Genomic DNA, 17916 nt, shown 5'->3' with positions numbered 1-17916 from the left:
GGTGAGTGGGCAAATGCATGGCAGATGTGAGGTTATCCATTTTGGGGGCAAAAACATGAAGGCAGAATATTATCTGAATGGCGGAAAATTAGGAAAAGGGGAGGTGCAATGAGACCTGGGTGTCATGGTTCATCAGTCATTGAAAGTTGGCATGCAGGTACAGCAGGCAGTGAAGAAGGCAAATGGTATGTTAGCCTTCATAGCTAGGGGATTTGAGTATAGGAGCAGGGAGGTCTTACTGCAGTTGTACAGGGCCTTGGTGAGGCCTCACCTGGAATATTGTGTTCAGTTTTGGTCTTCTAATCTGAGGAAGGACGTTCTTGCTATTGAGGGAGTGCAGCGAAGGTTCACCAGACTGATTCCAGGGATGGCTGGACTGATATATGAGGAGAGACTGGATCAACTGGGCCTTTATTCACTGGAGTTTAAAAGAATGAGAGGGGATCTCATAGAAACATATAAGATTCTGACGGGACTGGACAGGTTAGATGCGGGAAGAATGTTCCCGATGTTGGGGAAGTCCAGAACCAGGGGACATAGTCCTAGGATAAGGGGTAGGCCATTTAGGACTTAGATGAGGAGAAACTTCTTCACTCAGAGAGTTGTTAACCTGTGGAATTCCCTGCCGCAGAGAGTTGTTGATGCCAGTTCATTGGATATATTCAAGAGGGAGTTGGATATGGCCCTTACAGCTAAAGAGATCAAGGGGTATGGAGAGAAAGCAGGAAAGGGGTACTGAGGGAATGATCAGCCATGATCTTATTGAATGGCGGTGCAGGCTCGAAGGGTCGAATGGCCTACTCCTGCACCTATTTTCTATGTTTTTATGTTTCTATAAACCTCAACCATATCCCCCATAGTCTACGCTGCTCTAAGGTAAAGAGTCCCAACCCTTTTAACCTATCTCGATAACTAAGATGCTTTAGACTTGGAATTAGTCCAGTGGCCCTCTTCTGCACCCTTCAATATCATGTGAGGAAACCAAAATGGGACATAGTATTCCAAGTCTTGTACAAAACAATACGGCTCGTCTTATACGCCTCCTGACTCAGATGAGAAAACGCCATCCACTGAGCCACAGCTGACTCTTGGGAGGGCGGAGATGAAGAATTTGACCACCTATGGGAATTTTCTGGGCCCTGGTCTTCCTACAGCCCTCCACCCTGAACGATCAACTGACAGACAGACAGGTCAACTGAGGGACAGAGGTGGAGCCACCGAGACCTCCAGTCCGGTGGGGTCTTGGCCTGGAAGATCCCAGAAATGGAGTCAACCCTTTATTCTCTGATGGGAGTCAATCGGCTGGTTGTCTGGCACGTTGACTATTTGGCCCCACATTTCCCAGCCTCCTCCTGTGGGCACCCAGAACATGCCCAAGTTGCGTTGCCAATCCTCTAGGGCTGCCCTGGAGTCTCCAGGAATTGAAAAATAATCTCAATGGACAACGCACTGAGCAAAACTCCAGGGGAAACATCATTGGGCTATTAAAAATTGTGCTTTTCAAAATTTTCTTGATATACTTTTGTTTATTAGTTATAAAAATATTGGAGATTGGGGGAAAAGGCTGTTTTCTCGGACAGTCACAAATCATCCAATCGGGTAACAAAGAGTCTGTTCGCTTTTTGATTGACCCATGGGAAGATGGAGCCCCACGGGGATGGGCATGTTGGTGACCAATGGTAGGAGAGCGGGGGCGGGGCGGTTGGAGACAGGTCATGGGAATTAATCCTCCAGGAATATGCCCACCCAGAGTTGGCGAGCCTGGGGTCAGTAGCGGAGATCAGTGACCCTGGCGCAGCAGGTCACAGGGTTTCCAGTTGCATTTGGGTGTTCGCCCACCAAATTCACCCACTGTTATTTCCAGGTTCCGCTCCTCCCATTGTTGCAGTCTCTATCGCGGGTAGATGTTTAGAAGGGTTGGGAGAGGGCGATGGGGCGGTGGGGAGTGGGCGGGCGAGTTATTTCTCAGACTGTTATCTCTGAGGAGGAACGGAAAACCATTAAAAATCTATTGACCAAAAGGTAGCGACACAGTTAGCAAGGCCATAAGAAAAGCAAACCAGGCACTCGGGTTCATTTCTAGAGGGATAGAATTTAAAAGCTGGGAAGTTATGTTAAACTTGAATCTTGGTTAGATCGCACTTGGAGCACTGTGCACAGTTCTGTTCTCCATATTATGAAAAGCAACTGGAGACGGTACACAAAAGATTTACAAGGATGATACCGGAACTGAGAGGTTATAACTACCAGGAAAGATTGAACGGGCTGGGGCTCTTTTCTCTAGAAAGGAGAAGCTGAGGGGTGACCTGATCGAGGTCTTGAAGATTATGAAAGGGTTTGATGGGGTAGACATGGGGGAGATGTTTCCGCTTGTGGGGGAGACCAGAACTAGGGGCCATCAATATAAGATCATCACCAATAAACCCAACAGGGAATTCAGGAGAAACTTCTTTACCCAGAGAGTGGTGAGAATGTGGAACTTGCTGCCACAGGGAGTGGCTGAGGCCAATAGCAGAGATACATTTCAAGGGAATCTGGATAAACACATGAGGGAGAAAGGAATGGAAGGTTTTAATGATGGGGTGAGATGAAGAGGGATGGGAGGAGGCTGGTGTGGGGCATAAACACCGGCACGGACCGGTTGCACCGAATGGCCTGTTTCTGTGCTGGACACTCGATGTAATTCTAGGTGTGAACGAGACCTGAAGAATGAGGAGTCCCGTTGGTTTATGAACAATGTCTGTCCCGTTCTCGTCAGGTGCTCCATGGGGAACGGCCAGTGTGACTGTCGGCCCAACATCATCGGCAGGCAGTGCCAGGATGTGCAGCCCGGCTTCTTCTGCATGCCGCTCGATTTCTACACATACGAGGCCGAGGAGGCCAAGCCCCGCTCGCTGTCGGACCATCTGCCCGTAAGTAAAGGATGCGCCAGGCGGCGCCAGGGTAATGGGGCATCGTTCAGTTAGCGTCCAGACATTGGTGGCAGCGGGTAGATTTAAATCACCAGGGCAATGGAAGGTGGGAGTGTGACACTGCCATGCCAACCGGTGAGTTGGGTATGGGGCGGGACTTACAGCAAACAGTCTATTTTACTGCAAAAAGAGTTTTTTTTTTTTCGTTCCTGGCATGTGGGCATCGCCGGCAAGGCCGGCATTTATTGCCTATCCCTAACTGCCCTTGAGAAGGTGATGGTGAGCCGCCGTCTTGAACTGCTGCAGTCCGTGTGGTGAAGGTGCTCCCACAGTGCTGTTAGGGAGGGAGTTCCAAGATTGTGACCCAGGGACGATGAAGGAACGGCGATTATATCTCCAAGTCGGGATGGTGTGTGACTTGGAGGGGAACATGGAGGTGGTGGTGTTCCCATACACCTGCTGCCTTTGTCCTTCTCGGTGGTAGAGGTTGCGGGTTTGGGAGATGCTGCTGAAGAAACCTTGGCGAGTTGCTGCAGTGCATCTTGTAGATGGTACACACTGCAGACACGGTGCGCCGGTGGTGGAGGGAGTGAATGTTTAAGGTGGTGGATTGGGGTGCCAATTAAGCAGAGTCTATTTAAAAAGAGAATTAATTATTTTAAGTCTTACATTCTGTCCTTTTTTTTATATTATCATTTTAAATTTCTGTCTTCACAACTGCAATGAAAAATGCCCATGTAAACTTGTCACATTGTAATGATCGTTTCCTGCCAGAGGTGGTGCTGCAGCGCCTCCATTGACAGGAGGATGTGATTATAAGGTGACAAAATGTGAATGAGAAAGGGCCTGAGATGGTAAGTGGAACAGAGAAGTTAGCAAGTTAAATCAGAACACAGGGACACAGGTGCAAATGAGGAATAGGTAAGATCAGGACTGGTGTCAATAGTCCATTCATAAGAACACAAGAACATAAGAAATAGAAACATAGAAATATAGAAAATAGGTGCAGGAGTAGGCCATTCAACCCTTCGAGCCTGCACCACCATTCAATATGATCATGGCTGATCATACAACTTCAGTACCCCATTCCTGCTTTCTCTCCATACTCCTTGATTCCTTTAGCCGTAAGGGCCACATCTAACTCCCTTTTGAATATACCTAATGAACTGGCCTCAACAGCTTTCTGTGGTAGAGAATTCCACAGGTTCACAATTCTCTGAGTGAAGAAGTTTCTCCTCATCTCGGTCCTAAATGGCTTACCCCTTATCCTTAGACTGTGACCCCTGGTTCTGGACTTCCCCAACATTGGGAACATTCTTCCTGCATCTAACCTGTCCGATCCCGTCAGAATGTTATATGTTTCTATGAGATCCCCTCTCATTCTTCTAAATTCTTCTGAATATAAACCTAGTTGATCCAGTCTTTCTTCATATGTCAGTCCTGCCATGCCGGGAATCAGTCTGGTGAACCTTCGCTGCACTCCCTCAATAGCAAGAACGTCCTTCCTCAGATTACAAGACCAAAACTGCACACAATACTCAAGGTGTGGTCTCACCAAGGCCCTGTACAACTGCAGTAAGACTTCCCTGCTCCTGTACTCAAATCCCCTCGCTATGAAGGCCAGCATGCCATTTGCTTTCTTTACTGCCTGCTGTACCTGCATGCCTACCTTCAATGACTGATGCACCATGACACCCACGTCTCGTTGCACCTCCCCTTTTACTAATCTGTCACTATTCCGATAATAATCTGCCTTCATGTTTTTGCCACCAAAGTGGATAACCTCACACTTATCTATATTATACTGCATCTGCCATGCATATGCCCATTCACCTAACCTGTCCAAGTCCCCCTGCAGCCTCCTAGCATCCTCCTCGCAACTCGCACTGCCATCCAGCTTAGTGTCATCTGCAAACTTGGAGATATTACATTCAATTCCTTTGTCTAAATCATTAATGTATATTGTAAATAGCTGGGGTCCCAGCACTGAACCCTGCAGCACCCCACTAGTCACTGCCTGCCATTCTGAAAAGGACCCGTTTATTCCCACTCTTTGCTTCCTGTCTGCCAACCAGTTCTCTATCCACGTCAATACATTACCCCAATACCATGTGCCTTAATTTTGCACACCAATCTCTTGTGTGGGACCTGGTCAAAAGCCTTTGAAAGTCCAAATACACCACTCTACTAATTACATCCTCAAAAAAGATTTGTCAAGCATGATTTCCCTTTCATAAATCCATGCTGACTTGGACCGATCCTGCTTTCCAAATACACTGTTATTACATCTTTAATAATTGATTCCAGCATTTTCCCCACCACCGATGTCAGGCTAACCGGTCTATAATTCCCTGTTTTCTCTCTCCCTCCTTTTTAAAAAAATGAGATCATATTAGCTACCCTCCATTCCATAGGAACTGAACCAGAGTCCATGGAATGTTGAAAATGATCACCTATGCATCTACTATTTCTCCGGCCAGTTCCTTAAGTACTCTGGGATGCAGACTATCAGGCCCTGAGGATTTATCGGCCTTCAATCCCATCAATTTCCCTAACACAATTTCCCGCCTAATAAGGATATCCTTCAGTTCCTCCTTCTCACTAGACCCTCGGTCCCCTAGTACTTCCGGAAGGTTATTTGTGTCTTCCTTCGTGAAGACAGAACCAAAGTATTTGTTCAACTGGTCTGCCATTTTTTTGTTCCTCATTATAAATTCACCTGAATCTGACTGCAAGGGACCTACACTAGTCTTCACTAATCTTTTTCTCTTCACCTATCTATAGAAGCTTTTGCAGTCAGTTTTTATGTTCCTTGCAAGCTTATTCCCATGCTCGATTTTCGCCCTCTTAATTAAACCCTTCGTCCTCCTCTGCTGAATTCTAAATTTTTCCCAGTCCTCAGGTTTGCTGCTTTTTCTGGCCAATTTTTATGCCTCTTCCTTGGATTTAACACTTTCCTTACTTCCCTTGTTAGCCACGGTTGAGCCACCTTCCCTTTTTTATTCTTACATCACACAGGGATGTACAATTGTTGTAGTTCATCCATGTGATATTTAACTGTCTGCCATTGCCTGTCCATCATCAACCCTTTAAGTATCATTCTCCAGTCTATCCTAGCCAATTCACGTCTCATACCATCGAAGTTTCCTTTCTTTAAGTTCAGGACCCTAGTCTCTGAATTAACTGTGTCACTCTCCATCTTAATGAAGAATTCTACCATATTATGGTCACTCTTCCCCAAGGGGCCCCGCACGACCAGATTGCTAATTAATCCTCTCTCATTACACAACACCCAGTCTCGGATGGCCTGCTCTCTAGTTGGTTCCTCGACATATTGGTCTAGAAAACCATCCCTTATACACTCCAGGAAATCCTCCTCCACTGTAGTGCTACCAGTTTGGTTAGCCCAATCAATACTTAGATTAAAGTCACCCATGATAACTGCTGTACCCTTGTTGCATGCGTCGCTAATTTCCTGTTTGATGCCATCCCCAACTTCCCCACTACTGTTTGGTGGTCTGTACACAACTCCCACTAACATTTTCTGCCCTTTGGTGTTTCGCAGCTCTACCCATATAGATTCCACATCATCCACGCTAATGTCCTTCCTTACGATTGCGTTAACCTCTTTAACCAGTAACGCTACCCCACCTCCTTTTCCTTCCTGTCTGTCCTTCCTGAATATTGAATACCCCTGGATGTTGAGTTCCCAGCCTTGGTCACCCTGGAGCCATGTCTCCGTAATCCCAATTACATCATATCCGTTAACAGCTATCTGCGCAGTCAATTCATCCACCTTATTACGACTGTTCCTCGCATTGAGACTCAGAGCCTTCAGGCTTGTTTTTTTTAAACTCTTTGTCCTTTTAGAATTATGTTGTAATGTGGCCCTTTTTGAATTTTGCCCTTGATTTCTCTGCCCTCCACTCTTGCTTTTCTCCTTCCTGCCTTTTGTTTCTGCCCTCTTTTTACTTCCCTCTGCCTCCCTGCATAGATTCCCATCCCTCTGCCATTTTAGTTTAAACCCTCCCCAACAGCACTAGCAAACACATAGGAGCAGGAGTAGGCAATTTGGCCCGTCGAGCCTGCCCCGCCATTCAATAAGAGCATGGCTGATCTGATCATGGACTCAGCTCTACTTCCCTGCCCACTCCCCATAACCCTTTACTCCCTTATCGCTCAAAAATCTGTCCATCTCCGCCTTAAATATAATCAATGACCCAGGCTCCACAGCTCTCTGGGGCAGAGACTTCCATACATTTACAACCCTCTGAGAGAAGAAATTCCTCCTCATCTCAGTTTTAAATGGGCAGCCCCTTATTCTAAAACAATGTCCCCTAGTTCAAGATGCCTCTGTAAAGCCCTGTCCCCTCAGTACAGATTCACACGAGGCATGTAGTGAAGTCAAGGTCACTCTGGACCTGCACCTTTATTTCACAGCTCTGGAATGCTGCACTTGCCTGAGACCTGTCCTTATATACCTGTCTCTTGCAAGTGCACCCCTGGTGGTAAGGTATGCTGGTGATTACAGGTCATATCTTATTACAGTCATGTATAGCATGTTAGGATACAGTTATATATAATAATGTAAGATACATGACATCACCCTCCCCCAAGGTCTTATTGTCTTTATAGGTTCAGTCTCTCAGGTGGTCTACGCTCTCGCGTGGAGCGTCTGAGTTGTGGTTCAGTTGTTTGCCTTGGTGTCTGTTTTTCTTTGGGTGTGGTTGCTGGTATCTCGCCTGGGCTGTCTATTTCGATTGGTGTGATTGTTGTTGACTCGCCTGGGCTGTCTGTTGGGATTGCCCTTTCCTCAGGTTGTTCCCTCTGTCTGTCCACCAGGTGTGGTGCGAGTTCCACATTGTAGTCTGCCTCTGGTTCCGCAGTGTTTTTGGTAAATCTGCTTTTGACTTGGTCTCCATGCCTCCGGCAGGTTTGGCCATTGTCCATTTGTACTACCAGTAGCCTGTTTCCTTCCTTGCCCGTTACTGTCCCTGCAAGCCATTTGGGACCCCTGCCATAGTTTAGTACAAACACTTTGTCCCCTATCTCATTCCATCTCCCCCTCGAATTTCTGTCATGGTATTCAGTCAGCTTACGGCGCTTTGCCTCAACGATTTTGTGCATGTCTGGGAGGATTAATGAGAGCCTTGTTTTTAAAGTCCTTTTCATCAACAGTTGCTTGGGGGGGGATCCCAGTCAATGAGTGTGGACGAGATCTGTATGCCAGCAGCAGTCACGACAGGCGACCCTGCAGCGTGGGACCTTGGATTTTAAGCATGCCTTGTTTAATGATTTGCACTGCTCTCTCCGCCTGGCCGTTGGAGGCCGGCTTGAACGGTGCCGCCTGGACGTGATTTATGCCATGGTCAATTATAAAATCTTGGAATTCTGCGCTGGTGAAGCACGGACCATTGTCACTGACCAACATGTCAGGGATTCCGTGCGTTGCAAACATGGTTGCGAGGCTCTCCACAGTGGTGGAGGTTGTGCTCGAGTTTAAAATGGTGCATTCGATCCACTTTGAAAATGCATCTACAACTACGAGGAACATTTTGCCCATGAATGGGCCCGCGTAGTCTACGTGTACCCGCGACCACGGTTTGGTAGGCCAGGGCCAGGGGCTCAGAGGGGCCTCCCTGGGGGCATTGTTGAGTCGGGCACAAATGGTGCACCTTCGGACGCAGAGCTCCAAGTCTGCGTCAATACCAGGCCACCAGACGTGGGATCTGGCTATGGCCTCCATGATAACGATCCCCGGGTGCTCGCGGTGGAGCTCCTGGACAAATGCCTCTCTGCCTCGCAGAGGCATGACAACTCAGCTGCCCCACATCAGGTAGTCTGCTTGTAGTGATAGCTCATGCATGTGCCTGTGAAAGGGTTTTAATTCCTCGGGGCAGGCATCGCGAGCCTCTGCCCAGTCACCGGTTAGGACACATCTTTTTACTTAGGATAACGTGGGGTTGCTGGCTGTCCAGGCTCTGATTTGGTGAGCTGTCATGGGCGAACCTGTGGACTCAAAGGCATTGATTGCCATGACTTTCTCACAATCCTGTTCATCAGACCCTTCCGTGGTCATCAGGGGTAGCCTGCTGAGCGCGTCAGCACAGTTGTCTGTGCCTGGTCTGTGCCTTATTGTGTCATCGTAGGACGCCAGCATGAGTGCCCACTGTTGAAGTCGCGCCGAGGCGTTGGCGTTTATTGCCTTGCTCTCGGATAGGAGGGACGTGAGGGGCTTGTGGTCAGTTTGTAACACGAACTTGGTCCCGAAAAGGTATTGGTGCATCTTTTTGACACGGTACACGCACGCAAGCGCCTCCTTCTCTACCATTCCGTACCCGCGCTCCGCCTGCGAAAGTGACCTGGATGCATAAGCTATGGGTTGTAATTTGCCCGCACTATTGACATGTTGTAAAACGCACCCGACCCCATACGCTGACGCACTGCATGTGAGAACTAGCTTTTTACCTGGGTCAAAGAAAGTCAAAACACTGTTGGAACACAGAGGGTTGCATGCCTTATTGAAGCTGCATTCCTGGGCATCCCCCCAAAACCAATCGCACCCCTTCCTAAGTAGCACGTGGAGAGGCTCCAGCAGCATGCTTAAGTTCTGCATAAAGTTCCCAAAGTAATTGAGTAGCCTGAGAAAGGCGCGCAATTCTGAGACATTCCGGGGCCTGGGTGCCAGGCGAATTGCTTCTGTTTTGGACTCTGTTGGGCGGATTCCATCAGCGGCAATCCTTCTGCCCAAAAATTCAACCTCGGGTGCGAGAAACAGGCACTTGGATTTCTTGACTCGTAGGCCTACCCGATCCAACCGCTTTAGCACTTCCTCCAAATTACGGAGATGGGATTCGTTGACTCTGCCCGTGATAAGTATGTCATCTTGAAATACAACCGTCCCCGGGATGGACTTGAGCAGACTCTCCATGTTGCGCTGGAATATGGCAGCTGCCGACCTGATGCCAAATGGGCATCGATTGTACATGAAAAGGCCTCGATGTGTGTTGATGGTGGTGAGTAGCTTGGATTCTTCGGTCAATTCTTGCGTCATATACGCAAATGAGAGGTCTAGTTTTGAGAAAAGTTTACCTCCAGCCAACGTGGCAAATAAGTCCTCCGCTCTGGGCAGCGGGTACTGGTCCTGTAGGGAGACTCTGTTTACGGTAGATTTGTAGTCCCCACAGATTCGTACGGATCCATCAGGCTTCATGACTGGGACGATGGGACTTGCCCAGTCGCTAAATTCCACAGGTGATATAATGCCTTCCCGCAGAAGCCTGTCTCGTTCATGTTCAATCTTTTCCCTCATCACATAGGGTACAGCTCTGGCCTAGCATCCTGTGTGATGTAGATTTTGACTTTGGCCCCTTTGAAAGAAACATAGAAACATAGAAAATAGGTGCAGGAGTAGGCCATTTGGCCCTTCTAGCCTGCACCGCCATTCAATGAGTTCATGGCTGAACATGCAACTTCAGTACCCCATTCCTGCTTTCTCACCATACCCCTTGATCCCCCTAGTAGTAAGGACTTCATCTAACTCCTTTTTGAATATATTTAGTGAATTGGCCTCAACAACTTTCTGTGGTAGAGAATTCCACAGGTTCACCACTCTCTGGGTGAAGAAATTCCTCCTCATCTCGGTCCTAAATGGCTTACCCCTTATCCTTAGACTGTGTCCCCTGGTTCTGGACTTCCCCAACATTGGGAACATTCTTCCTGCATCTAACCTGTCTAACCCCGTCAGAATTTTAAACGTTTCTATGAGGTCCCCTCTCATTCTTCTGAACTCCAGTGAATACAAGCCCAGTTGATCCAGTCTTTCTTGATAGGTCAGTCCCGCCATCCCGGGAATCAGTCTGGTGAATCTTCGCTGCACTCCCTCAATAGCAAGAATGTCCTTCCTCAGGTTAGGAGACCAAAACTGTACACAATACTCCAGGTGTGGCCTCACCAAGACCCTGTACAACTGTAGCAACACCTCCCTGCCCCTGTACTCAAATCCCCTCGCTATGAAGGCCAACATGCCATTTGCTTTCTTAACCGCCTGCTGTACCTGCATGCCAACCTTCAATGACTGATGTACCATGACACCCAGGTCTCTTTGCACCTCCCCTTTTCCTAATCTGTCACCATTCAGATAATAGTCTGTCTCTCTGTTTTTACCACCAAAGTGGATAACCTCACATTTATCCACATTATACTTCATCTGCCATGCATTTGCCCACTCACCTAACCTATCCAAGTCGCTCTGCAGCCTCATAGCATCCTCCTCGCAGCTCACACTGCCACTCAACTTAGTGTCATCCGCAAATTTGGAGATACTACATTTAATCCCCTCGTCTAAATCATTAATGTACAGTGTAAACAGCTGGGGCCCCAGCACAGAACCTTGCGGTACCCCACTAGTCACTGCCTGCCATTTTAAAAAGTCCCCATTTACTCCTACTCTTTGCTTCCTGTCTGACAACCAGTTCTCAATCCACGTCAGCACACTACCCCCAATCCCATGTGCTTTAACTTTGCACATTAATCTCTTGTGTGGGACCTTGTCGAAAGCCTTCTGAAAGTCCAAATATACCACATCAACTGGTTCTCCCTTGTCCACTCTACTGGAAACATCCTCAAAAAATTCCAGAAGTTTGGCAAGCATGATTTCCCTTTCACAAATCCATGCTGACTTGGACCTATCATGTCTCCTCTTTCCAAATGCGCTGCTATGACATCATTAATAATTGATTCCATCATTTTACCCACTACCGATGTCAGGCTGACCGGTCTATAATTCCCTGTTATCTCTCCCTCCTTTTTTAAAAAGTGGGGTTACATTGGCTACCCTCCACTCCATAGGAACTGATCCAGAGTCAATGGAATGTTGGAAAATGACTGTCAATGCATCCACTATTTCCAAGGCCACCTCCTTAAGTACTCTGGGATGCAGTCCATCAGGCCCTGGGGATTTATCGGCCTTCAATCCCATCAATTTCCCCAACACAATTTCCCGACTAATAAGAATTTCCCTCAGTTCCTCCTCCTTACTCGACCCTCCGACCCCTTTTATATCCGGAAGGTTGTTTGTGTCCTCCTTAGTGAATACCGAACCAAAGTACTTGTTCAATTGGTCTGCCATTTCTTTGTTCCCCGTTATGACTTCCCCTGATTCTGACTGCAGGGGACCTACGTTTGTCTTTACTAACCTTTTTCTCTTTACATATCTATAGAAACTTTTGCAATCCGTCTTAATGTTCCCTGCAAGCTTCTTTTCGTACTCCATTTTCCCTGCCCTAATCAAACCCTTTGTCCTCCTCTGCTGAGTTCTAAATTTCTCCCAGTCCCCAGGTTCGCTGCTATTTCTGGCCAATTTGTATGCCACTTCCTTGGCTTTAATTATCCCTGATTTCCCTTGATAGCCACGGTTGAGCCACCTTCCCTTTTTTATTTTTATGCCAGACAGGAATGTACAATTGTTGTAGTTCATCCATGCGGTCTCTAAATGTCTGCCATTGCCCATCCACAGTCAACCCCTTCAGTATCATTCGCCAATCTATCCTAGCCAATTCACGCCTCATACCTTCAAAGTTACCCTTCTTTAAGTTCTGGACCATGATCTCTGAATTAACTGTTTCATTCTCCATCCTAATGCAGAATTCCACCATATTATGGTCACTCTTCCCCAAGGGGCCTCGCACAACGAGATTGCTAATTAATCCTCTCTCATTACACAACACCCAGTCTAAGATGGCCTCCCCCCTAGTTGGTTCCTCGACATATTGGTCTAAAAACCCATCCCTTATGCACTCCAGGAAATCCTCCTCCACCGTATTGCTTCCAGTTTGGTTAGCCCAATCTATATGCATATTAAAGTCACCCATTATAACTGCTGCACCTTTATTGCATGCACCACTAATTTCATGTTTGATGCCCTCCCCAACATCACTACTACTGTTTGGAGGTCTGTACACAACTCCCACTAACGTTTTTTGCCCTTTGGTGTTCTGCAGCTCTACCCATATAGATTCCACATTATCCAAGCTAATGTCCTTCCGAACTATTGTCTTAATTTCCTCCTTAACCAGCAATGCTACCCCACCTCCTTTTCCTTTTATTCTATCTTTCCTGAATGTTGAATACCCCTGGATGTTGAGTTCCCAGCCCTGATCATCCTGGAGCCACGTCTCCGTAATCCCAATCACATCATATTTGTTAACATCTATTTGCATAGTTAATTCATCCACCTTATTGCGGATACTCCTTGCATTAAGACACAAAGCCTTCAGGCTTGTTTTTTTAACACCCTTTGTTCTTTTAGAATTTTGCTGTACAATGGCCATTTTTGTTCTTTGCCTTGGGTTTCTCTGCCCTCCACTTTTACTCGTCTCCTTTCTGTCTTGCTTTTGCCTCCTTTTTGTTTCCCTCTGTCTCCCTGCATTGGTTCCCATCCCCCTGCCATATTAGTTTAACTCCTCCCCAACAGCACTAGCAAACACTCCCCCTAGGACATTGGTTCCGGTCCTGCCCAGGTGTAGACCGTCCGGTTTGTACTGGTCCCACCTCCCCCAGAACCGGTTCCAATGCCCCAGGAATTTGAATCCCTCCCTGCTGCACCACTGCTCAAGCCACGTATTCATCTGCGCTATCCTGCGATTCCTACTCTGACTAGCATGTGGCACTGGTAGCAATCCCGAGATTACTACTTTTGAGGTCCTACTTTTTAATTTAGCTCCTAGCTCCTTAAATTCGTTTCGTAGGACCTCATCCCTTTTTTCACCTATGTCGTTGGTACCAATGTGCACCACGACAACTGGCTGATCTCCCTCCCTTTTTAGAATGTCTTGCACCCGCTCCGAGACATCCTTGACCCTTGCACCAGGGAGGCAACATACCATCCTGGAGTCTCGGTTGCAGCCGCAGAAACGCCTATCTATTCCCCTTACAATTGAATCCCCTATCACTATCGCTCTCCCACTCTTTTTCCTGACCTCCTGTGCAACAGAGCCAGCCACGGTGCCATGAACTTGGCTGCTGCTGCCCTCCCCTGATGAGTCATCCCCCTCAACAGTACCCAAAGCAGTGTATCTGTTTTGCAGGGGGATGACCACAGGGAACTCCTGCACTACCTTCCTTGCACTGCTCTTCCTGTTGGTCTTCCATTCCCTATCTGGCTGTGGACCCTTTCCCTGCGGTAAGACCAACTCACTAAACGTGATACTCACATCATTCTCAGCATCGTGGATGCTCCAGAGTGAATCCACCCTCAGCTCCAACTCCACAACGCAGACCGTCAGGAGCTGGAGGTGGATACATTTCCTGCACACATAGTCGTCAGGGACATTGGAGTCATCCCTGAGTTCCCACATGATACTAGAGGAGCATAACACCCGACCGAGCTCTCCTGCCATGACTTCACCCTTAGATACACTTAAATTGGCAATAACAATGTTAAAGTTTACTCACTATTATAGAAGAGAAAAAAGAAAAACTACTCACCAATCACCAGCCAATCACTTACCCATACAAGTGCCCACACCTGGCTGAAAGAGATGTTCAAATTGCTTTATAACTGTTGAGCAGGAGGTCCGTTCCTCTAATGACATGGCATGAACATCATCCTATTTCCAGTTTAGTTTTGCCAGCCAGCTTCTCCCCAGCAGTGCTGGGGGGTCTCCGGGGACAATCCACAGGGGAAGTCGGTTCATTGTCCCTTTGTGTGTGACAGAGAGCATGGCACTGCCGAGGACTGGTACAATTTCTTTGGTATAGGTCCTTAGTTTGGTGTCAACCCTTGTGAGTTTTGGTCTGTCTCTTTTATGCGGCCACAGTTGTTCAAATTGTTGAGCGCCCATGAGAGATTGACTCGCTCCCGCATCCAGCTCCATGTTGACAGATATCCCGTTGAGTAGGACCCTCATCATTATAGGAGGCATCCTGTTGTAGGAGCAGTGGCCATTGATCGTGTTGACCCGCTGTACATCGGTGTCCCGGGTACTGTCCCCACCGTCTTCTGGTCCGCTTTCCGACCCATCCGATTCGTATACCAGCCAAGCTGCCATTTTTTTTTGCATATGCGAGCCAAATGCCCTGTATATTCACAGTTCCTGCAAACAGCCTGCTGAAATCGACATCCCCTTGACGACCCACCCCCACACCTCCAGCACAGACTGCTTTCATTGTTCCCAAAGAATGAGCTGCATCCGGCTGATCTCTCTTGAGCTTCTCTCAGTTTGTAGTTGATTGCTCGCATTGTGGGTTGATGAGGTGTGAACGGCCGTTCCTGTGGCCCTTGATGGCTTCTGGCGCCACTGCCTGCTGTCGAGAGCCTGTTCTCCCGGTTTTGTCTGTGTGTGGGGGTAGCAGCTTGTCTAATGCTGTAAACTCCTTGTTCCATTATTTCGTTAGTTGTTGTACCTGCATTGTATCAACCTCGTTTCTTCTTCCCCTACCAAGAATGTCTGTGCAACCAGTGCTGCTGCCTCTAAGGTCAGGTTCTTGGTCTCTATGAGCTTTCGGAATATGCCTGCGTGGCCTATTCCTTCAATGAAAAAGTCTCTCAACATTTCTCTCCTCAGTTCATCGGAGAACTCACATAAACTAGCCAACCACCGAAGTTCCGCCACGAAGTCGGGTATGCTCTGGCCCACACAGCGTCTGTAGTTGTAGAACCTGTGTCTGGCCATGTGTAGGCTGCTCGCTGGCTTCAGGTGGTCTCTTACCAGTGTGCTCAATTCTTCAAACGACTTGCTTGCTGGTTCCTCAGGTGCCAGCAGATCCTTCATTAAAGCGTATGTTTTCGAGCCACAGCTGGTCAAGAGATGGGCTCTTCTCTTGTCTGCTTTGTCGTCTCCTAACCAGTCTTTGGTTACAAAGCTTTGCTGGAGCCTTTCTATAAAGTCCTCCCAATTGTTTCCAGCATTGTACTTTTCATTTGATCCGTTGTTCGCCATTCTGTGGATTCTGTAATCCCGTAACTCGTCGCCACTGTAAAGTCCTGTCCCCTCAGTACAAATTCACACGAGGCATGTCGTGAAGTTAAGGTCACGCTGGACCTGCACCTTTATTTCACCGCTCTGGAATGCTGCACTTGCCTGAGACCTGTCCTTATATACCTGTCTCTTGCAAGTGCACCCCTGGTAGTAAAGTATGCTGGTGGTTACAGGCCATATCTTATTACAGTCATGTATAGCATGTTAGGATACAGTTATATATTATAATGTAAGATACATGACAGTCTCCATGAGTGGAAACATCCTCTCTGCATCTACCTTGACGAGCCCCCTCATAATCTTATATGTTTCAGTAAGATCACCTCTCATTCTTCTGAACTCCAATGAGTACAGGCCCAACCTGCTTAATCTTTCTTCATAAGTCAACCCCTTCATCTCAGGAATCAACTGAGTGAACCTTCTCTGAACAGCCTCCAATGTAAGTATATCCCTCCTTAAATACGGAGAACAAAACTGCACGCAGTACTCTAGGTGTGGACTTACCAATACTCTGTACAGTTGTAGCAGGACTTCTCTGCTTTTATACTCCATCCCCCTTGCAATAAAGACCAACATTCCATTTGCCTTCCTGATTACTTGCTGTACCTGCATGTTAAATTTTTGTGTTTCATCTAAAATGACCCCCAGGTCCCACTGTACTGCAGTATTTTGTAATTTTTCTCCATTTAAATAATAATTTTCTGTTTTATTTTTTCTGCCAAAATGGATAATTTCATACTTTCCCACATTATACTCCATCTGCCAAATTTGTGCCCACTCAGTTAGCCCGTTTATATCCCTTTGCAGATTTTTTGTGTCCTTCTCACAACTTGCTTTTGTGTCATCAGCAAACTTGGTTACATTACACTCGGTCCCTTCATCCAAGTCATTAATATAGATTGTAAATAGTTGAGGCCCCAGCACCGATCCCTGCGGCACCCCACTAATTACTATTTCCCAACCAGGAAATGACCCATTTATCCCGACTCTGTGTTTTCTGTTAGTTAGCTAATCCTCTATCCATGCTAATATATTACCCCCAACCCTGTGAGCTCTTATCTTGTGCAATAATCTTTTATGTGGCACCTTATCAAACGCCTTCTGGAAATCCAAATACACCACATCCACTGGTTCCCCCTTATCCACCCTGCACATTACATCCTCAAAAAACTCCAGCAAATTCATCAAACACGATTCCCCTTTCATAAAACCATGGTGACTCTGCTTGACTGAATTATGCTTTTCCAAATGTCCTTCAACTGCTTTCTTTCTCCACAAGATCCTTCAAATTCTCTGGGTGGACAGACGCACCAACATTAGCGTCTTTGACCAGGCTAACATCCCCAGTATTGAAGCACTGACCACACTTGATCAGCTCCGCTGGGCAGGCCACATAGTTCGCATGCCAGACACAAGACTCCCAAAGCAAGCGCTCTACTCGGAACTCCTTCATGGCAAACGAGCCAAAGGTGGGCAGAGGAAATGTCACAAGGACACCCTCAAAGCCTCCCTGATATCCGCACTGACACCTGGGAGTCCCTGGCCAAAGACTGCCCTAAGCAAAGGAAGTGCATCCGGGAGGGCGCTGAGCACCTCGAGGCTCATCGCCGAGAGTGTAGTGTGTGGAGAAAGAGTCAGACTGAATACTGTGAGTTCAAAGTAAAGTGTGACCTTAGTCTTTTATTGCAGGTCTCCAGAATGCCTCTCCAACCTGTGAAGCCTTCTTAAATACCTGTGCTCCTAAGGGATTATGGGATCCCTTGGGACTCTGAGGAATGAGCCCTCTGGTGGCTGTACAGAGTAAATACAAGTCCACATATATGACAACATTCCCCCCCACCAAAGTCAATAGTGTAACTATTTACAATGTGAGTCGATCTGGGGCCCTTCTTGCCCTGGTTGATCGTCCCGGTGTGAAAGCTGGTGTTGTTGAATCATTTCAGCTGTGCAGCTGGCCGTGCTGGGCTGCCTGGTGTGTTAGGCCCTGCAGGCCTGCTATAGATGATGGGTTCTGCTTCGTGGTC

At 47.4% G+C, this 17916-nt stretch overlaps 1 protein-coding gene across 3 annotated transcripts in view; it reads left to right on the top strand.

Annotated features, from left to right (window-relative positions):
- The window catches only part of lamb2l (laminin, beta 2-like), a 324539-nt gene that overhangs the window by 173914 nt on the left and 132709 nt on the right, over positions 1–17916 (top strand). For all 3 annotated transcript variants that reach the window (XM_070895627.1, XM_070895626.1, XM_070895625.1), the window contains exon 14: positions 2759–2912. In XM_070895627.1, the coding sequence (XP_070751728.1) occupies positions 2759–2912 (154 nt within the window). The remainder of the gene's footprint in view (positions 1–2758; positions 2913–17916) is intronic.

This window comes from Pristiophorus japonicus, chromosome 12 (genome assembly GCF_044704955.1).
Source record: "Pristiophorus japonicus isolate sPriJap1 chromosome 12, sPriJap1.hap1, whole genome shotgun sequence".
Taxonomy (NCBI): Eukaryota; Metazoa; Chordata; class Chondrichthyes; family Pristiophoridae; genus Pristiophorus; species Pristiophorus japonicus.
This window is presented reverse-complemented; position numbering and strand designations above follow the sequence as displayed.